Source organism: Manacus candei, unplaced genomic scaffold (assembly GCF_025592945.1).
Source record: "Manacus candei isolate 608988 ecotype Guabito, Panama unplaced genomic scaffold, ASM2559294v1 h1tg000053l, whole genome shotgun sequence".
Classification (NCBI taxonomy): domain Eukaryota; kingdom Metazoa; phylum Chordata; class Aves; order Passeriformes; family Pipridae; genus Manacus; species Manacus candei.
The window spans coordinates 679,360-699,368 of NW_026138101.1; the positions used below are offsets into that span (position 1 = coordinate 679,360).

At 42.5% G+C, this 20,009-nt stretch overlaps 1 protein-coding gene across 1 annotated transcript in view; it reads right to left on the reverse strand.

Moving 5' to 3' along the window:
• USP10 (ubiquitin specific peptidase 10) overlaps nt 1-18,981 on the reverse strand; it is a 47,898-nt gene extending 28,917 nt beyond the window's left edge. Inside the window, exons 1-2 of the mRNA XM_051801740.1 lie at nt 18,877-18,981; nt 252-320 (exon numbers count right to left, since the gene is read on the reverse strand). Coding sequence (XP_051657700.1) covers nt 252-320; nt 18,877-18,897 — 90 coding nt within the window. The 5' untranslated portion in view covers nt 18,898-18,981. The remainder of the gene's footprint in view (nt 1-251; nt 321-18,876) is intronic.
• Nucleotides 18,982-20,009: the final 1,028 nt, after the last annotated feature.

A 20,009-nucleotide genomic window follows, 5' to 3' on the forward strand; every position in this document is an offset into this window, starting at 1 on the left:
AAACTCCCTGTCATCATCCTATCACCAGTTCAGATACTCCAGCTCTGAAAGCAGAAGGTGGAATAACTAATTTATCTCTAAAAATTGACTTAACATCCACATACATGGAAAGAAGACAACTGATCAGTATCTCCCCTTTGTAAATTAGCAAGCTAAGGGAATGATAAATTGTTATATTGTTATATTTCAAATTCACACAAAGAGATGTAGCTTTAAAATGTTATTTCTAAAAAGTTTAAAGCAGATCTTACCTCAACAGAGCATCGTGGAGTCACAAAGAACTGATTAAATTCATCAGGGCTGAATTCCCCAAAAATATACTAAAAATAAAAGAGAAGGATCTTTGTTAAAGAAGGATTTACATTAAATACAATTAATAAATTCATAATGAAATCTATTAGGATACTACAATTCAAAAAGATCTGTGTGTTGGGAGTCAGAAACTCTGTTTACATCCCAACCCTCATCTTAGTTCCTTCCCAAGTCTTTAGCAAAATACAGCAAGTAAAAAACACAGTTTTCTTACACAAAAAGTGATTTATACACATGCACTTTTATGTGTTTGACTGTTTTAGTGTTTTCAAAAAAATATTAATATAATCTGGTTTAAACTGCAAACAGTTCCAACAGTCAAAACAACCTGGAACATCTGTGATACAAAGAGTGAAGTACAGTTAAACATTTAATGCTTTAAAAACTTCCCACAGCCAAGTGCCAACCACCAAGTGAGACAGTCCAACCCCCAAACCCAACACATCCCTAAATTGCACCTGAGTGCCTTCACAGTTCTTGGCACAGGATTTAAGCTTGATTTACACCCTTAATATAACCAAGCCATTTTTATTCAGCAACATATGAGCTAGAATTTATGCTATTGCAACTACACACCTAAGAAAAACACTTGCTGAATCATCACTGTGTTTCAGGAGGTATTTTTGATGCAGTCATGCAACAGAAGAAAACAATCTCAACTGTAAACTATTAAAAGTTATATAAATCCAACTCTAATTCCTCCATGTAATAAGACTAAATTTATCAAGATTTTTAAGCAAGGTATCACAGGCCTGGTACTTCTTTCTGAGCAGAAGAAAATGCTTCTTTTTTAATTAAGGAATGAGACAAAAATTGAACCAGGTGGTCATTAATGCAACCTTAGTGGTTGCAACCTTAATGGAACTGCTTTAATGGTGTATTCACACCGAGAAATGTTGTGGCTGTTTCTGCCAGGACTTTACAAATTTACCAACATCTAACCCAAAAACTAGTCCTAGTCAGACTATAGTGCAAAAGACCCATCCCACTTGGGCCTGAAGAAATCCGTAATTTTATCTGATGTATTTAACAATGCTTTATACAAGCAAACACAAAGTAAACCAAGGAGAAGATCCCCATCAAGTAAACTGAGAAAAATCTTATTTCAAAAGAAACTTCAGTCCATAGGACTGATGCCACTAAACCTACCCAGTTTAACCAATCTCCCTGTCCTCTCCTCATCTCTCATGAAATTATTTCTGCAAACACAACAGAATTTTCTACTCTTTTTAAGACACACTGAAGTGAAAAAGAACCGTGACATCACATCACTTGGCAAGTATAACAATCTCTACCCAAAAAAAGGATCCAGAGGGGGAAAAGCCAATGTATTTTAAGCAATTTAAAAGTGTAGCTCCCTGCCTGCTGTCCATCCATCCATCCTCCATCCCAAGGAATCAGTGGGCCTGGTCTTTACAAATCAGCTATGTAAGAAAATACTTGGCTTGGCTCTAAACAGTATCAGAAAGACCTCACTGCAGTACTTGCCCTGCACCATTAATTCAAATTTAAAGGTTTTGCTGCACCTGAAACACCTAAGTAGGAAACAATTTTAACCAAGAGCACTAGAATTTTATAAAAGCAACACACCCTTACAAGACAATCTCATTATTAGCATGAGCTTTTAGGGTCCTACCTTGTACCCCTGAAATTATTCCACCTAACCTCAAAAGCTTTAAAATTAGCTTTACTCCCAAACAAACAAAATCTAATACTTGGAACAATCAAAGACTTAAATGAATTATTTACACAACTTACACAAGCTACTCACCATCAGCATTAATTCACACCCCACTCTACAAATAACATTTCAACACAGAGATACATCAGCACCCATTAAAACTTTGCCAAACCCGTTTCAGATTATTTCAACTGCAATTTTAATATATTTTCAAGTGTGCATTTGCCTAAGAAACAAACAGACCCATTAGCACTGCATCAAATTGATGCCTTTAAATGCCCAACTAACCTGCCCTGTGCTGTATCAATCTGTAAACTTGTATGGGATGCTGCTTCGACGTCCTAATCACGGGTCATAGATGGACTCCACAAGCTCCAAGGAAAAAATGGGATCAAACACAGGCTGCTCAGGTCAGCCCTGGTGCAGGTGAGAGCTTGTGCTCAGGGATAAGCTGCTTGTTGTGGGCCATCCCTGGCGTGCCAGGGCAGCAGCAGCCTTCCCCTCACCCCCACAGCTGCCCAGGAGCCATGGACACACAGTGCACGTGGGCACAGCTCAGTTGTCAGGCAGCAACACCCAGGCCTGACACCATCAATAACGCAGAAACTCCAGTACATCTGGCAACATACAACCCAAAAATATTAAAAACCATTACCAGTGAAGAGCTGAGGTTTAACTAAGAGCTCTCCCCAAATTTGGTTTTGAGATAAAATTAAAAAAATCAAGCTTTCTCCAGGCAAAAAAATACTGTTTGGCATTCAGTTGCTTATTGCAAAGATTGATTTGGATTTATAGCCTGACACAAAAACACAGCTGCTTGAACAGCATGTTAAACAGTAGTCAATGGTGCCAGTGTTCACTCACACAGGAGAGCAGGAACAAAGCTCAGGAGATCCAGTTTCACACCAAGACTAGGTCTGGAAGAGAAACTCCAAGAGAATACTGGGGGAAAGTTTTGAAAATTCCCAATTGTAACACTACCCCCAGACTTACTTTTAAAGATCCATAATCCCTAAGAGGCTTAGTTCAGTCAAACCTGACCTCCCTCTCCTTCCCAATCCATCTGCACAACCCATATAAAAGCTTTTCTGTTCTGGCTGCTGGAAGGAATCTCCTCTCTCTTTTTTGGGAGCACGTATTTCACGCTGCATTTCTCCTGCTCCTCCCCAGATTATTTAATTCTGCAGAGCAATCACTGACCTTGCACTGAGTGTGCTCAAGGGTCCCTTAAGATACCTGGTGAGCTCCATTTCTGCCACAGATTAGGAGCAATAGCAAAACAGTATCACACAAATCTCAATGATTTTCCACTTGCTGCTGTATAAGAAGACCAGGTGGAAAATAATAACTTCCTCGGGGGGGGGATGCAGGAGTGTGTGGAAGAAATGAGGCTTTGTGGAATTCCTGGAGCAGGGGATACATGGGACAACAACTCCACCTTTGCTACCTTTCCACTTTCTGGGCAGTGTTACCAAACTTCTCCTTTGGGGTGGAAAAACAAAAGAGTAAACCCCAAACACACTGATGGATCTATTTAATTTTGCCACTCCCAGCTGTGACCCAATTTGACCATTTGACCAGAGACGGACAATATATTAGTAAACATAATAAAATTACCATGATTTAACTCAAGTGAGTGAACACACACCAACATATCAAATGCTTTCCTTACACTGCACCATCAAAAAATTATGTTTTTCCATCTAGGATCTTCCATATTGAGGTTTAACAATCAATCAGTTAAAAAAGATAATTATTCACAAGGGTTGGTTTCCACCTTGTTTTTTTGAATGCTGGTTTCTACACACACAAGTTCTGTACTTCTGGAGTTTTCAAATGTGAATGTCTTCTTGCAGATGTCACATCTATGAGACCAAGGATGAAATAAAACTAAACAGTGCTTGAATAAACCTTAAGACTGAGATGGTATTAGGTGGGATGGTAGTTGACATACCCAAATCTCTCCTTTCAGATACAGGCACTACAACAGCCAGTACATAAATGAAAAAGTATTTTTTAAAAATGAATGTGAAATAAAGTGTGCTTTCTGCCATACTAAAATGGTATCTCTTCACATGAAGCTGCAGGTGACTTGGGTGCTCCAGTAATTCAGATTTAATTTATTTGCCTTACTTTCACTGATTGAGATTTTGCAATTAAAGTTTGGGCACTGAATTCAAAACATTCTCATACAGCTTTTGGGAGTGCAAAAAAGAAAAGTACAACTACACTTCTGAAAATACTTGAAAGAAGCAGATAGAATTGTAGCTCTGCACTGCTTCCTGTGTGGCTGGAGAGAGGACACCAAAAAACCTGGATCTTTGCTTTCTTCTTGATGAAGCTAAAATTGTAACACTAGAATATTCTACAAATACTCTACAGATGGAATTTTCTTTTTTAAGTATAACACGTTTGCAATATATTTTTTCTATAATAAAGTTAAAACTGTTGAATGAATGAGACTATTACAGCTGGTAATGTGTTTCCAACTGACCACTGAGCTGCTGTCACCAATTTCCACGTTCAGCCTGACATGCTGCAAGGACTCAAGTTTCCCTGTATCCAGTACCTGCCTCCCAACATCAGTTCTCTTTCAAAAGCCACTCATTTTAGAGCAACATCCCAAATCCTGCTGATTGTCAGTCCCTGGTGTTTCCAGTCACAACAGAACTGGAATCAGTTTCTAACTTAATCTCTATAATACGATTACAAGTGTAACATCCAGCTGCACTCCAGCAGAGTCTACACCACTTGGAACAAATTATTTCATCAATGCCATCACCTTTATAGCTTCAAGATATTAACTGCAGATAGATTACAATATAAATTGCACAAAATAAATTAACCAAACAAATCTACACAATAGATTCTGTTTTCTACCACACAGGAATTAAAGTAAAAGCACTTCTATATTTGTGCAATAACTCTGATCACCATAACTGACCAAGCAGCATCTTAACTACACAACAACACAAGTAATTCTAAGGAGGGGCAGGAAAAGACCCCAAAGGATTAAAATGCCCACCCTGCAAGCTCTCCCCATATTGACTGTTTTTTGCTATGGTCTCCTTAGCCACTTGAAAAAAGGAGTGCTAATGTTACCCTACTGCCTGTAATGAAATCTCCACTGCTGTTCCAGTCTAGCAATAGGAACGCTGTCCTGGAGGAATAAAAGGAGGGTGAGTACGTGTTCCACAGCTGCTTGTCCTAGAAAAATGGGTAGAAATAGCACTGCTGATGCATCATCCTCCTGGCATCACCTGTGCTGCAGGAATGATAGGAAAATGAAGTGTCAACTTGTGCTTTCAAGAAGCATTAACGTGGCTTTCATCTGCTCCCCAACAGCTTCAGATCTTCCAGGCAAATTACTTTAAGCTGCAAATACTCCCACTTCAACTGCTTTTCCACAAAGGAGTTAAAAATAAGCTTTTACAGTTGAAATTATGCTTGCCACCACTAAGGATCTTAAGCAGAAGGCCAAACAAGTCAGACTAGTTCCCATATAAACTGAACTGATGAAATAGTTGATTTATACCCTAAATTAGACAATCTTGCCCACCCAGCTCCTCCTACAATGTGGACTTATTCTTAAAGCTCTGGGATAGGCTGGAGTAGAGGAAGAAAAGGAACCATTCAGCCAGAAGTGTGTTTTCTGGCAAGGAAAAAAGGGCACATGTGTATGACTGCACTTGGGTTTTATGAGCAGAGAAAACACTCTCACATTAGTCATCCCAGCAGCAAACCTGGCACCACTTCTCACCCTTTACTTCCCCCCCATTTTCTCAAGGTTTATCACATTTTTTATAGAGTGTAGGAAAAGGCAGCCTTCTCTCAGGTTCTCCTTCCCTTTGAGCTGAAATCCATTCAAGCCTTGGTACCCAGATGATTACTTAATTGGATACAACAAGATTTTCCCAACTCCCAAATCTGAAGAAACTTATTGCTAAAATGCTTTAAAAAAGCCCAGGGGAAACTGTGAAACTGAAAAACAAGTTTGTTGTTTGGGCTTTGTTTAGGTTCTGAATTTGCAACCAACATGCCATAACCAGGAGCTATGACCACCACTGGCCATCCATTTACAACTCCAGCACAGCCTACACAGGAGTATTTTAGGTAAGTCACTTCCTGAAAAAATCCTATGTTGCTATACCCCTTTCATGAAAAAAAGAAAAGTCCACTTTCTAAAATACAAACACATGGAAATGAAACTCTACTTTAAGGTGGAGCAGTTGCATATTAAAAAGCTTTTAACAGCTGAAAATGCAACAAATCATAAGCAAACTCTTGGTACAGCTTCCAGTCCTTTATCATTAGCCTGTAGCTTAAAACTAGAACATTAACACATCTCCATAGTGCCTGGAGAAAGATCAGAGCTAGGTAAATGTAGGTCAACTAAGCCCATGAGTCAGTGCAACTCTGCCTGCCCACCATTTAAGTTATCAAAGGCTCAAAAATATAGTGTGTGACTGTACCATCCCTTTTTCCCCCCCAGATCAGGGTTTTCCTGGATGCTAGTACTAAAGTCTTACAGCTGAAGAGAGTTACACATTTTCTGCATTGCACATGAATTAATCTGAGGGGGATTTATTCCATTATGAAAAAAAAGAGAATGATCATTCTCAAAAAGTCATTTTCTGATCAGAGGGAACACCAGTTCTCTGGCAGTACAGAAGCCCAGCTGTGGCTGTGGCATTACTGGAAGGGCAGGTTTCATGAACAAATGGCCCCTACAGCCCGATGTTATCTCAGGCTACAACATGGGTCAGAACAGTTTATCCTGAATATTGGAACTCAGGTATTCACAGAAGCAGAGCAGGTTGTGCTCTTTTTTATCAATTATATAACATATTTCAAATCACAGCAACAAAGTGAACAATAACCATACCAAAACCTGCCAAAACACGAGCCAATTTCTTACACCCAAACAAATTCTGTTTATGTACACTCATCATTCTGTTACCAAAAATGAGGTGCCTGTTGGCACCCTTCCACTTCAAACAGCAGCTGCCACAGAGTGCATCAAGCCCAAGGAAGTTGGCTATAAATCAGTCATTATAGTCAGTAGGGGGAAGAAAGAGTAGAATAAAACCCAACCCATCATCTTACACAAACACCACTGTATTTACGAGTGTGGTGTTCTGGAAAGATTCCTTATCTTCCAGTCTCCAAACCAGGACTGCTTCAGCAAAAAACCTCTGCTGCTTCACAATTAAGATTTTCCCCAACTGACACTTCTGTTCCAAAAAACAGCAAAGAAAAACCCAAACCAGGCACAATCTTATTTTGTAAATAATCCCAGCACGAAGAGGGCAATGCTGGTGTAGCCCTTCTCTGTGACCATAAAGCAGTGGCCCAGCAAAGGGAGGATTTATCCACATTTTATGCACACCTTTTAATTCGCATCCTATGGGAGAGCATCACATATTCTGGATGAGAAAACACCTTCCCTGCACCTTCCCCAGAACCCAAGGTGAGAACATACCCATCACATAAACAAGGCTGCAGTGAAGAGCAGGCATTTTGGGACCACAGCAGGATACCTGGAGAGTGTGCTCCTGACAGTGAGCAAAAGGGGAGATAACAATTCAATCGTCAGAGGTGATTACAGCAACTCTCAGCTCTTTGGAGAGCAAAAGAGGAAATTTCTGACACCTTTACACCACCACTATGAGCCCACAGAACATCTGTCTGTGATGCACAGTAGTAACATTTTCCAATCTGTTTTCTTGCAATGTTAAATCAAAATACAAGCCAAACAGAAATACTTTCCTATTAAATTCTCCAAGCAGGCACTTCTTCCAAATACCAAAAGAAAAATAAATACTTCCAAAATGGTTCTGAATTCAAGAACAGTGGTTGATGAAACACCTATGGCCAAGGCTCTATCTTCACACCCCTGAAGAGTTAGAAAACACCAGCTTCAGGCTGGGTGTTCATTACTGAGCAACACATTTACTTCAAGCTCTGCAGGCTCCTCTTGCACTGAACTAGTTATTGAGTCTAATGTGCAAATTGTAAACTCTCCATATAATGAAGAACAGAAATAATTAAGACCTGAATTATTCTGATTTACTACAGCATGATAAGCTCTGAGGAGAGAGAAGTTGGAAGTTACTCAAGAACACAGCCAGTTTAACCACTATTTTATTACAGGTGGGGCAGGCAAAACAATCCCTTAGTAATTTTATCTAATACTTCCCAGCACAAACCCCTTGGTGTTAGCCTTTTTTTTTTTCTCTGCCAAACTAAAATCATTAGGGCTGCAATGTTCAGTGCCAGATACCTACAGTGGGACAAACTTCTAAGGAAATGGCAGTAAAATCAATTTGCAGCTGGAGAGCACTGCTTTGGCCACATTAAATAGCAAACTGCCTTTTAACACCTCACAGATGTCCATCCAAGTTCCAGGCATGCTGCATAAATCCATGTTTTTCTGTGGTTGACAGAATCTTTTATTTAGCAGATATTCCAGCAACTAAGATCCTGAAGGATTATGTTCAAGAAGCTTCTCTCAGTTCCTCCAGGTGGAAGGACAGCACATGCATCTTTTCTCCCATCCACATAGTTTGCAGTATCCAGGAGCCAGCACATTCCTAGCCCAGCAAGGCAGGATGCTCTGGGCTACTGGAACAAAGACAGGCTTTCCTGGAATGGCTTCCAGACTGCAGAGGTGCCTGGCAGTGCCCTGGCAGAGCAAAGCCCTTCTTTTGTGCTTACTATACCTGAATTTACCTCACAGGCTACTTTTATCCTTCAAATCCTCGGTTTAAAGAAGTAAAACTAATAGATCTAGACATGGATGAGGTTCTTAAAAAGAAAAAAGAGAAGCAGAGCTCTAGGAAGAAAAAGTGCAAGCATGTGAGTTGTAAGAAATTAAACAGGTTTAAATATAGGCACATTTTAAGTAGTTCAAGAATATTACAATTGGCTTGATGAGGCCAAAGATGAGGGACAGGAGTTTGATGAAGAGCTGACACAGGATCTGAGGTTACTGACAGAGATAGCAAAGGAGAAAAAAATTGGAAAGAACTGGTCTGTGCCTGCCAGATCACCCTTCCACCCCAAAAGCTAAATTATCCCCAAAATTCTGGAATCAGGTAATCCTTCTACTGTTGTCAAAAATCTTTTTAATTCAGTTTCAGCAGTATGTGTCTCATACTCCCTCTCTTGTGAGCTGCTCCATGTGCCTGAATAGTGGACACCCTTTCCATGCAGGTAGAAGTGCCAACCTTGCAAATACACTGTCCAACATTCAGGGTGGCACCCCATTAAGATACAGAAATTACATTAAAAATTATGTTTCTAAACTCAAGTAATCAAAAGCAATGCTGCACAAAAACTCAGACTGCTTGTATCTTAATTTGATTCCCACTGGTTTGTGTATGTTCAATATTTTCTTTGCTTACCCCCACTACCCTCACCTTCCCAGAGGACTAATACATCACAGGATCAGTGCAGCCCCATCCCAGGGAACGATTCCACCCTGGGCAGTAAGGAACTGCTGTTCCAGTTTGTCAAACAAGCTGAAAAACACACTGGCATAAAGTGGGAAATGAAAGCACAGCCTCTGAATTGCTGTAGCTAAACACCGTGGAAAATTAAAATCTATCCCTCAGAGCACCAGGCAGACGAGTCACCCACACAACGCTTTTCACAAGTAATTACTCAGGGCAGGATTTGAGACTGCTAAGATTAGGTGAGGTAAAAATTAGCTATCTGGACTCCATCCTGCCAAGGAACACAGATTAGCACCTTCAGAAGGCAGCTGAGCCCACCTACCCAGCACTGATACACCTCTTTGGAAGGCCTAAGTTCACATCTCAATCCTAAATTTCGGCAGTGTTGAATGCTTGGAGTTACAGACGAGCGAGATTTAACCTAGAAGGTTTAGCATTCATCTAAACGTGGTGCAAAGTCCTATCAAAACCTTGCTGGACACCAAGAGAGAATGAAAAAAGACAATGCAAAAGGTAACGATACCCAGAGCCTGTCCAGGGGTGACTGTCCCAGCAAGGCACTGCACATTTAACAGTGACAGTAAAACACTGCCTGGTCATTATGAACACACACAATCTGCTCCATTCACCAAGGCCACACAGGTTTTACTTGCCTTTTCGGTTTTTTGCTGGATTCACAATCCCACCTCTTCTCCTGTGCCAGTTCTGGCACATGGAGAATGATCAGTGAGATGATTCTACTCAAACTGAGAAAAAATGATCTAGATGGTTAATAGTGTAAAGCAAACTATTCAAATGGCCAGGAACAAGGAGAATGAGACTTTGCCCTTTGCAAGTTGTGACCTGCTGAAAATGGGTTATAATCTCATAGAGAAACAGCCAAAAATAAACCAGAGAACTTGTGGAAAACACAATGATTGGTGAATGACTCAAGGGGATCACAGAAATGAAACACAACCATCACTACATAATAAAGTCTCTCACACTTTAAGCTCTGTATCAGCTAAAGTTTGAGAATAATAATCCTACAGAGGTTCTGTCTTCTCTCTTAATTCAAACCCCTCCCAGCACTTCACCAGGTGACACACACATATGCTGGATGTCCCCAGCAGCCAGAACCTGACGACACCATCCAGTGTCCTGATTCCTGGGAAATTCTCAGCTACCCATCTCCTCTACCAGCCCGATGGGTAGCAAACTGGCAGGTGGAAACCTGAGAGGATCTGGCAAAGCCCACGACAGCAACTTTGTATTTAGAAGGGGTGTGCAAGTTAAAATGAGAACTGGGACACCACACATATGCCACGGCCTCCTGAGATAGTCTGAGCCCTTAAGGATCTGCAACACAATTTAACGGAGATGCAAGATCCTTGCTCAAACAAATGCACAGATTAATACACTGCTGCCACCACACCCAGATAGTAAGCATATTAAACACTCATATTTTTAAGTGACAGCATTAAAAACTGGGTATGAGTACAGCAGCAGCTTTGCTGCATGATAACAGTGACAATTTTAAGACTTTTTTTTTATGTAGCTCATTTCAAAAGACTGATAGTGCTGCTAGTTCATGTACAAGATCTTCTGTTAGCATTCAGATTTGTTTTGCACATATGAATGAACAGAATGCTGAGCAGAGCACTGAAGATATTTCCCAACACATCTACAGTCTCACAGACTGAAATTCTCTTGCTTTCTGAGGGAGAAAAAGGGACTAAAACAGAGTGTACTGACAAACTACTATGGATGAAGTCCACAAGGCTCTGAGATCAGAGTACAGACAGCTCATGCACCTCCTCCATCCAGGCAGGAGTTGAGTCACCACTTCCTTGCCCTTCACATCCAGCCATCTACAAATGGGAATATGGACATAAGGCAGGGAGGCAAACCCAGCCCCACACTGGCTCTTCAGCTTCCTCAGTGCACAGACAGAGGCAGGAGCAGCTGCTGCCTGCAGTGGCCCTGCTCACACCCCTCACCTCCACGAGCCTGTCTGCAACTCCAGCACCTTTCCCATCCTCTCCTCATCCATCCATGATTTTTGGAGACCCCCACATAAATACCAGCAAATTGCCATCTAACCTGCAATGCTGACAAGGTTGAGCAACATAGATGAAACCACACCCTCCCATTCCAGCTCCCTGTGAACTTACAATACTTTCCACTTTCAAACAACGCCAATTTAGGCAGTTTTTGGAAGAACATGTTCCTCATGGGGCTGTTCATTGCCTCCTTTGGTCCCAAATCTAATTAAAAAATCTTGCAGATCATAAAGACATTCCATTAACGTGATGAGTTACTCATGCAATTGTTCAAAATGGCTGTTTTGCAAATAAGACAGAAAATACCAACTGAACTACAAAATACAAACTGATTTCAGTTTCAAATTAGGGATGTCTGATGTTATCAAATACTGCTGCCTACTCAGTAAACACTGGATGCCTTGGACACTCAAACTTGGAGCTGACCAATGATAAGTTGTTCACTACTTATAAGCACTTCTGTTTTAAAGCTGTCATAAAATAAGTAAATTCAAAGCACCAACACAAAAAAGTTGATGTGCAAACCAAATGGCTAAAAAACACCTTATGTACAGCTTGTCTTTTTCCTAGCACTAAGATCTTGGGCTATAAAAATCTGTGAGGAATTCAGAGCAACTATAAAGTCATATTCCCACAGAGATAAGGCTCACAGCTCAGCCCCCCCATGGAACACTGCTGTGGGGAATGAGGGATCCCTCTGCCCACTGCAACTCCTGCCCATGTACCCACCACCACTAGCAGCACAAAGCAAAGGGAAAAAAACTGTGCACAGCTGCCCTACTGCATAATTCCTGGGGTGAACACTGATGAGAACTCAGGGAAATCTCTATTTTAAGGATGCAGTTACACTAACAATGAAAGCCATATTGGCCTTAATGTGACAGTCACTACTGCTCAGTGTAATACATGCCCACTGCCTTTATGGTCCCCAATTTAGGGCACTCAGAGCTGTGGCAACACCTGGAACACCATTTCCACTCACCTGGACTCACAGCACGAGCGACCACCACAATTCCAGGCTGCACCTGGACTAAGGTGAAGATCAAAAGACTGAGAACACAAACCTGTTGAGATGAGCAAACTCCACAGCTTTATTTCTTCTGCTCTGAGAGCTGACTGCTCCTCCTTCACACTCTTATGATTCTGCTGCATTTACATTTTCTGTTGCTTGCAATGCCAGGATGGTAATTCCATGGATCTCATTCCTGCTTGCTCTGAAAGCACTCACAGCATAAACCCTTTTTTTGGTTCTCCTAAGTTCTGTTGGGGAGCCCTCACTGATTCATGCAAGCCTAAACTTCTTGCTAAGGTCTATGGTCTGTGGTCACAGCCTTCAGGTGAGAAGAAAGTGAGTATTGGGAATTGCCTAAATAAGTTGTCTCTGACTTTTTTCCAACTTTGTATCCATTAACTACAGCGCTCCAGAGAAATTTTCAAACAGTGGCAACTTTGGCTTTGTATCCCAAAGGCACCTGAGGAACAGAAAGTGAGGTTTTCCAGTCTTTAAGGACACTAAAGTGCTATTCCTTACTTTTTTGGGTAACAGCTATTATTAGAGCTCTTATGATTTAATGGGTAGACTGAAGGAGACTGGAACTCAGGAGAACTTGATTCTTTTTGCAGTTCAGCTGTTACTTGTGCTGACAATGATTCTTTCTCTCTCTGCTTGACTTCCCTCTCATTTTATCCCACTTACTCATATTTAAAATGACAAGACCATCCCATACTATGTACCAGGGTAGCCTCATTTTGAACCGAAGAGCCTCCTAAGTAACATGGCCCAAAATCAATTATTTGAACACAATTAATTTAATTGCCTTTTCCTCCCATTACACAAGAAACTGAACATTTTCCGTGTCCCTCCCCATCCAGCCCAATCAGATTATCAGTATCTTGCCTATTGTAACACATTGCTACACCACTTAAAAAGGCATCCCTCTCCAAAAAGACAAAATATTTTCACACCAAAAGCCTTCACTTCTTTGTATGAATGATACATGACTCTTCTGTATTTTAAGTTACAGTGGCAAATCCACTGCCAGCCTGCAACATTCATGGGGGAAAATGAGGCAGGAAAGCTGTGAATCACTACAGTAGGCTCTAAATGGATGAAAAACATGCCCACTGCACTGAGGGAATAGCTCTGCTATTTCTGCTGGTGCACTCAGTGTAGTTCAAACAAAATAAGAAGTCTTTCATACACAGAAATCTTTGAAGAAAATCTACTTTCTTACATGTTTTTTTAAATGCATCTTTTCCCACAACCTTAAGAGACATTTCTTCTCTACAGTTTCTTACAGATAGTGCATTTTTCTCTTCCACCTCAAAGCTGAGCCTCAATTGGGGTATTTACTTTTTCAACAAAGTAATAAATGACAGATCCCTGAAGTGATTTTCCAGTTGGTGTTAACATCACCCTCAATGAAACTGATTTAGATCCCTTTCTTTCCTACTACAATTCCAACACAAACAACATTCAATGCTTCTTTTAAAGCTTCCATACACGATATGAATTCACACAATACTGTAAGAAGCAAAATTCCCCAAAGCACTCCTGCACCTTTTTTTTCCTACAGCACTAACATTTGTGACTACCACAGAATATCAACAAGGCCTTTCTTAATTTTAAGCTCACATGCTTTTTCAAAAGGTGTATGAATTAAATAAGCCTTACACAAACACTTTGTTAGGGCTACTGTGATTTAAGCTACCTCCTGCCTGACTGCAGGTGAAGAAAAACAGACCTTGTGGCACACACCAAAGATCAATAAATCATGTGCTGTCAAACAAGGAGGAAAAGTTCTTACACCTATTTAAAATATCAAGAACATCTGCAAATAAATGAGGTATTAGAGAGTCAAATACAAAATGAAAAGACTAATGCACATCAAAGTTTTACTCTATTAAAACATTAATGAATATATTAACATGAGCACTAACCTAACAGAATCCTTTAAAGTGTTTTAAAAATAACCAACACAGCCTCGTTATTTAGAATACTTAAAAACAGTCTCAAAAGCATATGCTAAAATTTCATAAAATAAAATTAGGGTTCAGAACCCTAATTTTAAGACATCAGACTATTCCATGATGGAATGTCCATATACACACACACACACACATGTACACACACACACACTTTTTCACCAGGAAGCATAACCCTTTGTTCCCTAATCCCCAGTTGTATGTTTAATGATCACACATAAAACACTTCCATCCAACAGAAAAACCGCAGTTCCAGCATGTTTAATTCTTTGGAAATGAACATCTACATTGCTGAAATGGCATTAGAGTGACAAATGACTATAATCCAGTGGCCCAAGGCCAGCAACTTCTATTACAACAGATCTGGCTGTTTTGTACGACACAGCATGTTGCGTGTCGACCACTAAACAGAAATGAGACTGCTCAGTTTACCTATAAACAAAACCCCACTTAACTTTCCAAGTGTTTTAGCAGCTACATGGATGGAAAAAGCAGTGTGTCTTAAGCAACTGCCTCCAAAAACTGGATTTATTAATAGGTAGATGGCTGGATCCATTCTAAAACATCTCCAGATCAGTGCTATAGGCTAGAATGCACAGAATAAATAGCAGTGATTCACAAAACCTGTGGGTTTTAGTCTATTTGCATGCTTCCATATAGTTCCAAATTTAAGTTCTATGTCAGTTTTCCCAGACTTTCTTTTTTTAAGTCAAGCAACCCACATTCACCCAACTTTACTCTGCGTGGATTCACCATTCACATTTTAGAAAGGCAAATGATACCTCCTGGCTACCGAAACTCTCAGCTTCAGCTGCAGCCTGAATTCCCAAGATCACAGAATCCCTCAATAACTACTCACTCCACGGGCAAAAGGATGAACCCAGATCCTTCTAAGCAGTGAGAGCAGGGCTCAAAAAAACAGAGGGGGAGACAAATCCAGCTTCTTCAGCCCTTTAAAACACAGGACAGCAACTGAGCAGCAGCTGCAGCAAGAGGATGCACTCGAACACCTCTCCCCAAACGCACCCACAGCAGTCCTTTTCCAGAGCCATCTTTTATTCTGTGTTCAGGGTGTCCCCCATATTTTCACAAACCTGACAGAATTCACACTGCCCTCTCCCCAGATGCTTCCTTCTGCCTGTAAGGACATTCCAACATCACCCACATGTGCCCAAGAAACTCACCCAGGTGTAGAACAACCAATTTTTAACGCTATTTTAGAGACATCGATTTCCTAATCACCACAAACATCAGGCAATGCACTGCAAAGGCAGCACAGCACAAATGCCTGCAGAATGTTGCCTTTTTTTTTTCTTCTTCTAGAAACAGCTCTGGCTTAAGGGAACATCAAACTACACCCTGCCAGGGAGCAACCCTCCAAGCCGGCCATAAAAGAGGCCGTTTGCAGTGCAGTGTTTCAGGGAGTCGGGTTGCATGCCACGTTCCGAGTTCCAGTTCTTCTGGTTGCCAGGCCAGACACATCCTGGGTGAGGATGAGCAGCTCAGGAGCTTGTTCAGCTTTTTTTCTGAGCTCAAACCCGCCCGGTTCTCACTCCAGCCAGGTTTGGGGGCAATGCGGTACGTTTAAAATGGCACCGCGTTCATCTGACACCACGGTGATGGGGAAAGAACAAAACAAGCATAAATGATTCATTCTGCCATGGTATCCTTTCTTCTGCTTAACTTGTTTTCACAGGAATTCATAAATGATGCGCCTGTATTAATTCTCTCCATGAAAAACAACAGAAAAAGGGACTAAAACAACAGTTTACACAGTTCTGACAGTTTTACTCTTTCCAAACAGGGAAATAGTTTTTAAGCTGCTTTTTTTTTTTTCTTTAAGAGATTTTTAGCCGCCCTTGATGACAAATGGTTTTAACTAGATCAGCTTAACATCTTCAGTGTCATGTAGTGATACAGCAGGTTTACTTCTAGCTCACATTAAAAAAAGGGCAGATTTTGAATTTAGCCAGCACACACCCAGAAGACTGACAGCGACACTTAAATATCTCATTAAATGATTATGAAATAATGACATGGAACACAGAGGTACAAACCAGCGATACCTAAACCATGTTATCCTTCACTCCTGTGCTTGCTGACGAGCTGATCATCCAAAATTAATCCCCCTTTGGAAATATTTGATATGAGCATTTCATGATTCGCTTGTCACGATGCGCGAACCGACTGAGGAAATATTTCTGCCCGCCCTTACGTGATCCATCCATCGGCAGGAATCTGACTGTGCATTTTAGCTGTAAGAGCAGCAGCAGCATTTCCTTGAAGGCCTTTTCCTCTGTGTGTTACAAAAAATATCTCAATTATTGTACACCCAAATTACGGTGATATGGAAAAGCGACACGCTTTTGCCCACAACTCTGCATCGTGACACGAACACAATGACTCAATAATGTTATTTATCTTGTGCTCAGAACAGACAACTTTTAGCAAAGCTCTTATTTTTCCTACTGATCTGCAACAGCACCGTTCTAAAATAAAGAGGAAAAATCCCACACGTGAAACTGCATCCCTGAACTTCTCTTCAGGCTTTTCAGCCAAAAGAGTCCAAAACATTGTTACCTTAATCCAGCATTACAGCACCATATTGTTCTAGAATTATTCATATAAATCCTAGACAGCACCTAAATAAACTGTTTAAATTTGGAAACAAAAAACCCCCACAAAAATAGGCTGCTTAGTGACATGAACAAAGTATGTGCAGCTAAAAGATATCTTACAGATATGCTTCCAAATTTTATATAAATTTACACAGTAATCCTCAGGAGACCCAAATATCTGCATTAACCTATAGAAGGAGTTGATTTAAAACAGCAGATGTTCAAGTTACTACTAAAGATGAATTTACAGTCTAGTTTTAATTTCAGCTCTGCAGCACTTCACTGTCAACTAAATTATCAGCTTCACGTGTTTTTGTTTCAAGGTCCACCAACATAATTAAGTACAGACAGAAAAATGTCCTTAATTCTTCTAAATCAAGAAAACAGCTGCAATGTAAACCCCAAAGCAATCAAACAGACCACAGGCACTGCTGAGGGGAGGGGAAAGTAAGGTGTGAAATGACCCTTGAGTTGGGCACTCAATCATTCTGATAAACCTGATCGTAATTATCAGTCATTAAGATAGTTAAAAAAAGTCCAAAAACTAAGTGAGTTTCCTCCACTTGAAGAGGAAAAGAAAGAAAACTTGAAGGATGCCAAATTTTCAATCAATTTCAAATTTTAAACAAACTCCAGAAATTGCAATGACCCTCAGAACAGCTACATAAACAAAATCACTCCCCTCTTGCTCTCCAATATAAATAAATGAAGCTGGACAAGAAGTGTCAATATAGTTTTCACCCATTACAAACTTTTGTTTATGGAACAATCCCTATCAGTGCTACCAGTGCTCAACTTCATTTGATGTGTACATTAAGTGCCTTCAGAAAATACAAAATTCAGAATAAAGCATCACCTTCTTCGAAATAACTTATATTTTATGAACTGTATTTTCTGTTATGAAAGACACGGATTCTTAACAAAATTATCTTTAACGGCCCCAAAGTTTTCTAAACTTTATTATTTGCTAAACGCAAAGTTGCACGAAGTCTTGCAAATAAACACCTCAGCGCTGCACACACTTTTCCTGACATTTCTGCTTTAAACCTTTCTGGGACGAAGAACCTTAGAGGGAAAAAGAAAGAGCGAAGTGAACCCATTCAATCATTTGCCCTAAGCACACACTGGATTAGCCCGGGAACCGAGCTGTAAACTTCCAGCGAGAAAACCACCACGGCTGCAGTTTTTTTCCCCACTCCGTGCACAAATCTCCCGGCCGGTTCAGCCAGTGGGATCCAGGGAATCCGCACACGCATCCCCGTGCACGGCGATCTTGCAACACTCAGCCCTTTGCACCCCGATGCGCCGGGGTTTAGCGAGTGTTTGGGCGGGGGGGAGGGGGGAGGATTACTTTACAAATCTCCTTATTCCCTTCTCGTTATAGAATCGCTCCTGTCTCTCCCCCCCTACCCCAAATAAAAAAGCGAACCCGCAGTCATGGGCTCTGTCCCAGCCACCCCCCGGCGGGGGCTCAGCACCGACCCCCCCCCCTCTCCCCGAGCCCCGGCGTGGTGACTCCGACACGGGCGCGGGGCCGCCCCCTAGCCCTCCGGACCCCTCCGGGGTGGGAATTCCGCCGGGGGGAGCGCCGGATCCGCCGCCCCCGCGGGCAGCGAGGCGGCCCCACCGCGCTCCGCACATTCAATGAACGTGCACAATCACCCTGGGCCTACTCCCGGCCACCATGCTCCCCCCCACCCCGGGGCCCGCCCGCCGCCGGGAGCCCCCGTGGGGTCCGGGCGCGGTGCGGCGGGGGCGCAGAGCGCGGGTGCGGGCGGTACCTGCGCGCCGTGCAGGGCCATGGCGGCCCCGCGTCCCCCGCGGAGCTCGGCGGTCCCGGCCCCTCACGCCGCCGCCCCCGCCGCCGCCATCTTCTCCCTCGCACGCACCAGCCGGGCGGGCGGCCGCGCGCCGCTCCGCGCATGCGCCGGCCCCGCCCGCCCGCTGCGCGCGCACGGGGCGGGAGCGGAGCGCGCTGAGGGAGCGGGGCGGGAACCGCCCCCTGAGGGGAGAGAGGAGGCGCCGCGCGGGAAAGGGGGAGAGCGTCCCTAAAAACTTCCATGGAACCCCCCTCCATTGACATGGGACCGCCCCCCTGAGGGGAGCGGGGAGGCACCGCGCGGGAAAGAGGGAGGGGAGCCCAAAAAACTTCGATGGAAGCACCCTTCAGCATCTCTCTCACGAGGAGAGGCTGGGGGTGATGGGGTGTTTAGTCTGGAAAAGAGAAAGCTGAGAGGGGATCTCATAACTAAAAGATATATAAATATCTCCCAAAGCAGGTGTCAAGAGCAACATAGAATCAGGGAAGGGTTTGGGTTGGAAGGGACCTCAAAGATCATCTTGTTACAACGAGGAGAGGAGAGAGGAGAGGAGGAGATCCCATTATAAATAAAAAATATATAAATATCTCCCAAGGCTGATGTCAAGAGCATAATAGAATCACGGGATGGTTTGGGTTGCAAGGGACCTCAAAGGCGATCTCGTTCCAACCCCCATCGCATGGGCAGGGATCCCACTTGCTAGCCCAGGTTGCTCCAAGCCCTGTCCAACCCAGCCTTGCACACTTCCAAGGATCGGGCAGCCACAGCTTCTCTGGGAAACCTGTGCCGGGATGGCTCCAGACTCTTTTTGGTGGTGCCCAGTGACAGGACCAGGAGCAAGGGACATAAACTAAAATACCTCAACTTGAGGTATTGCCTCAACTTGAGGAAGAGCTTCTTTTCATTGAGGGTGGCAGAGCACTGGAACAGCTGCCCAGGGAGGTTGTGGACTCTCCCCCTCTGGAGACATTCCAAACCTACCTGGATGTGTTCCTGTGTCACCTGCTTCAGGTGACCCTGCCTCGGCAGGGCTGGGTGATCTCCAGAGGTCCCTTCCAACCCTAATGATTCTGTGTTTCTGTGATTAGGTCCAA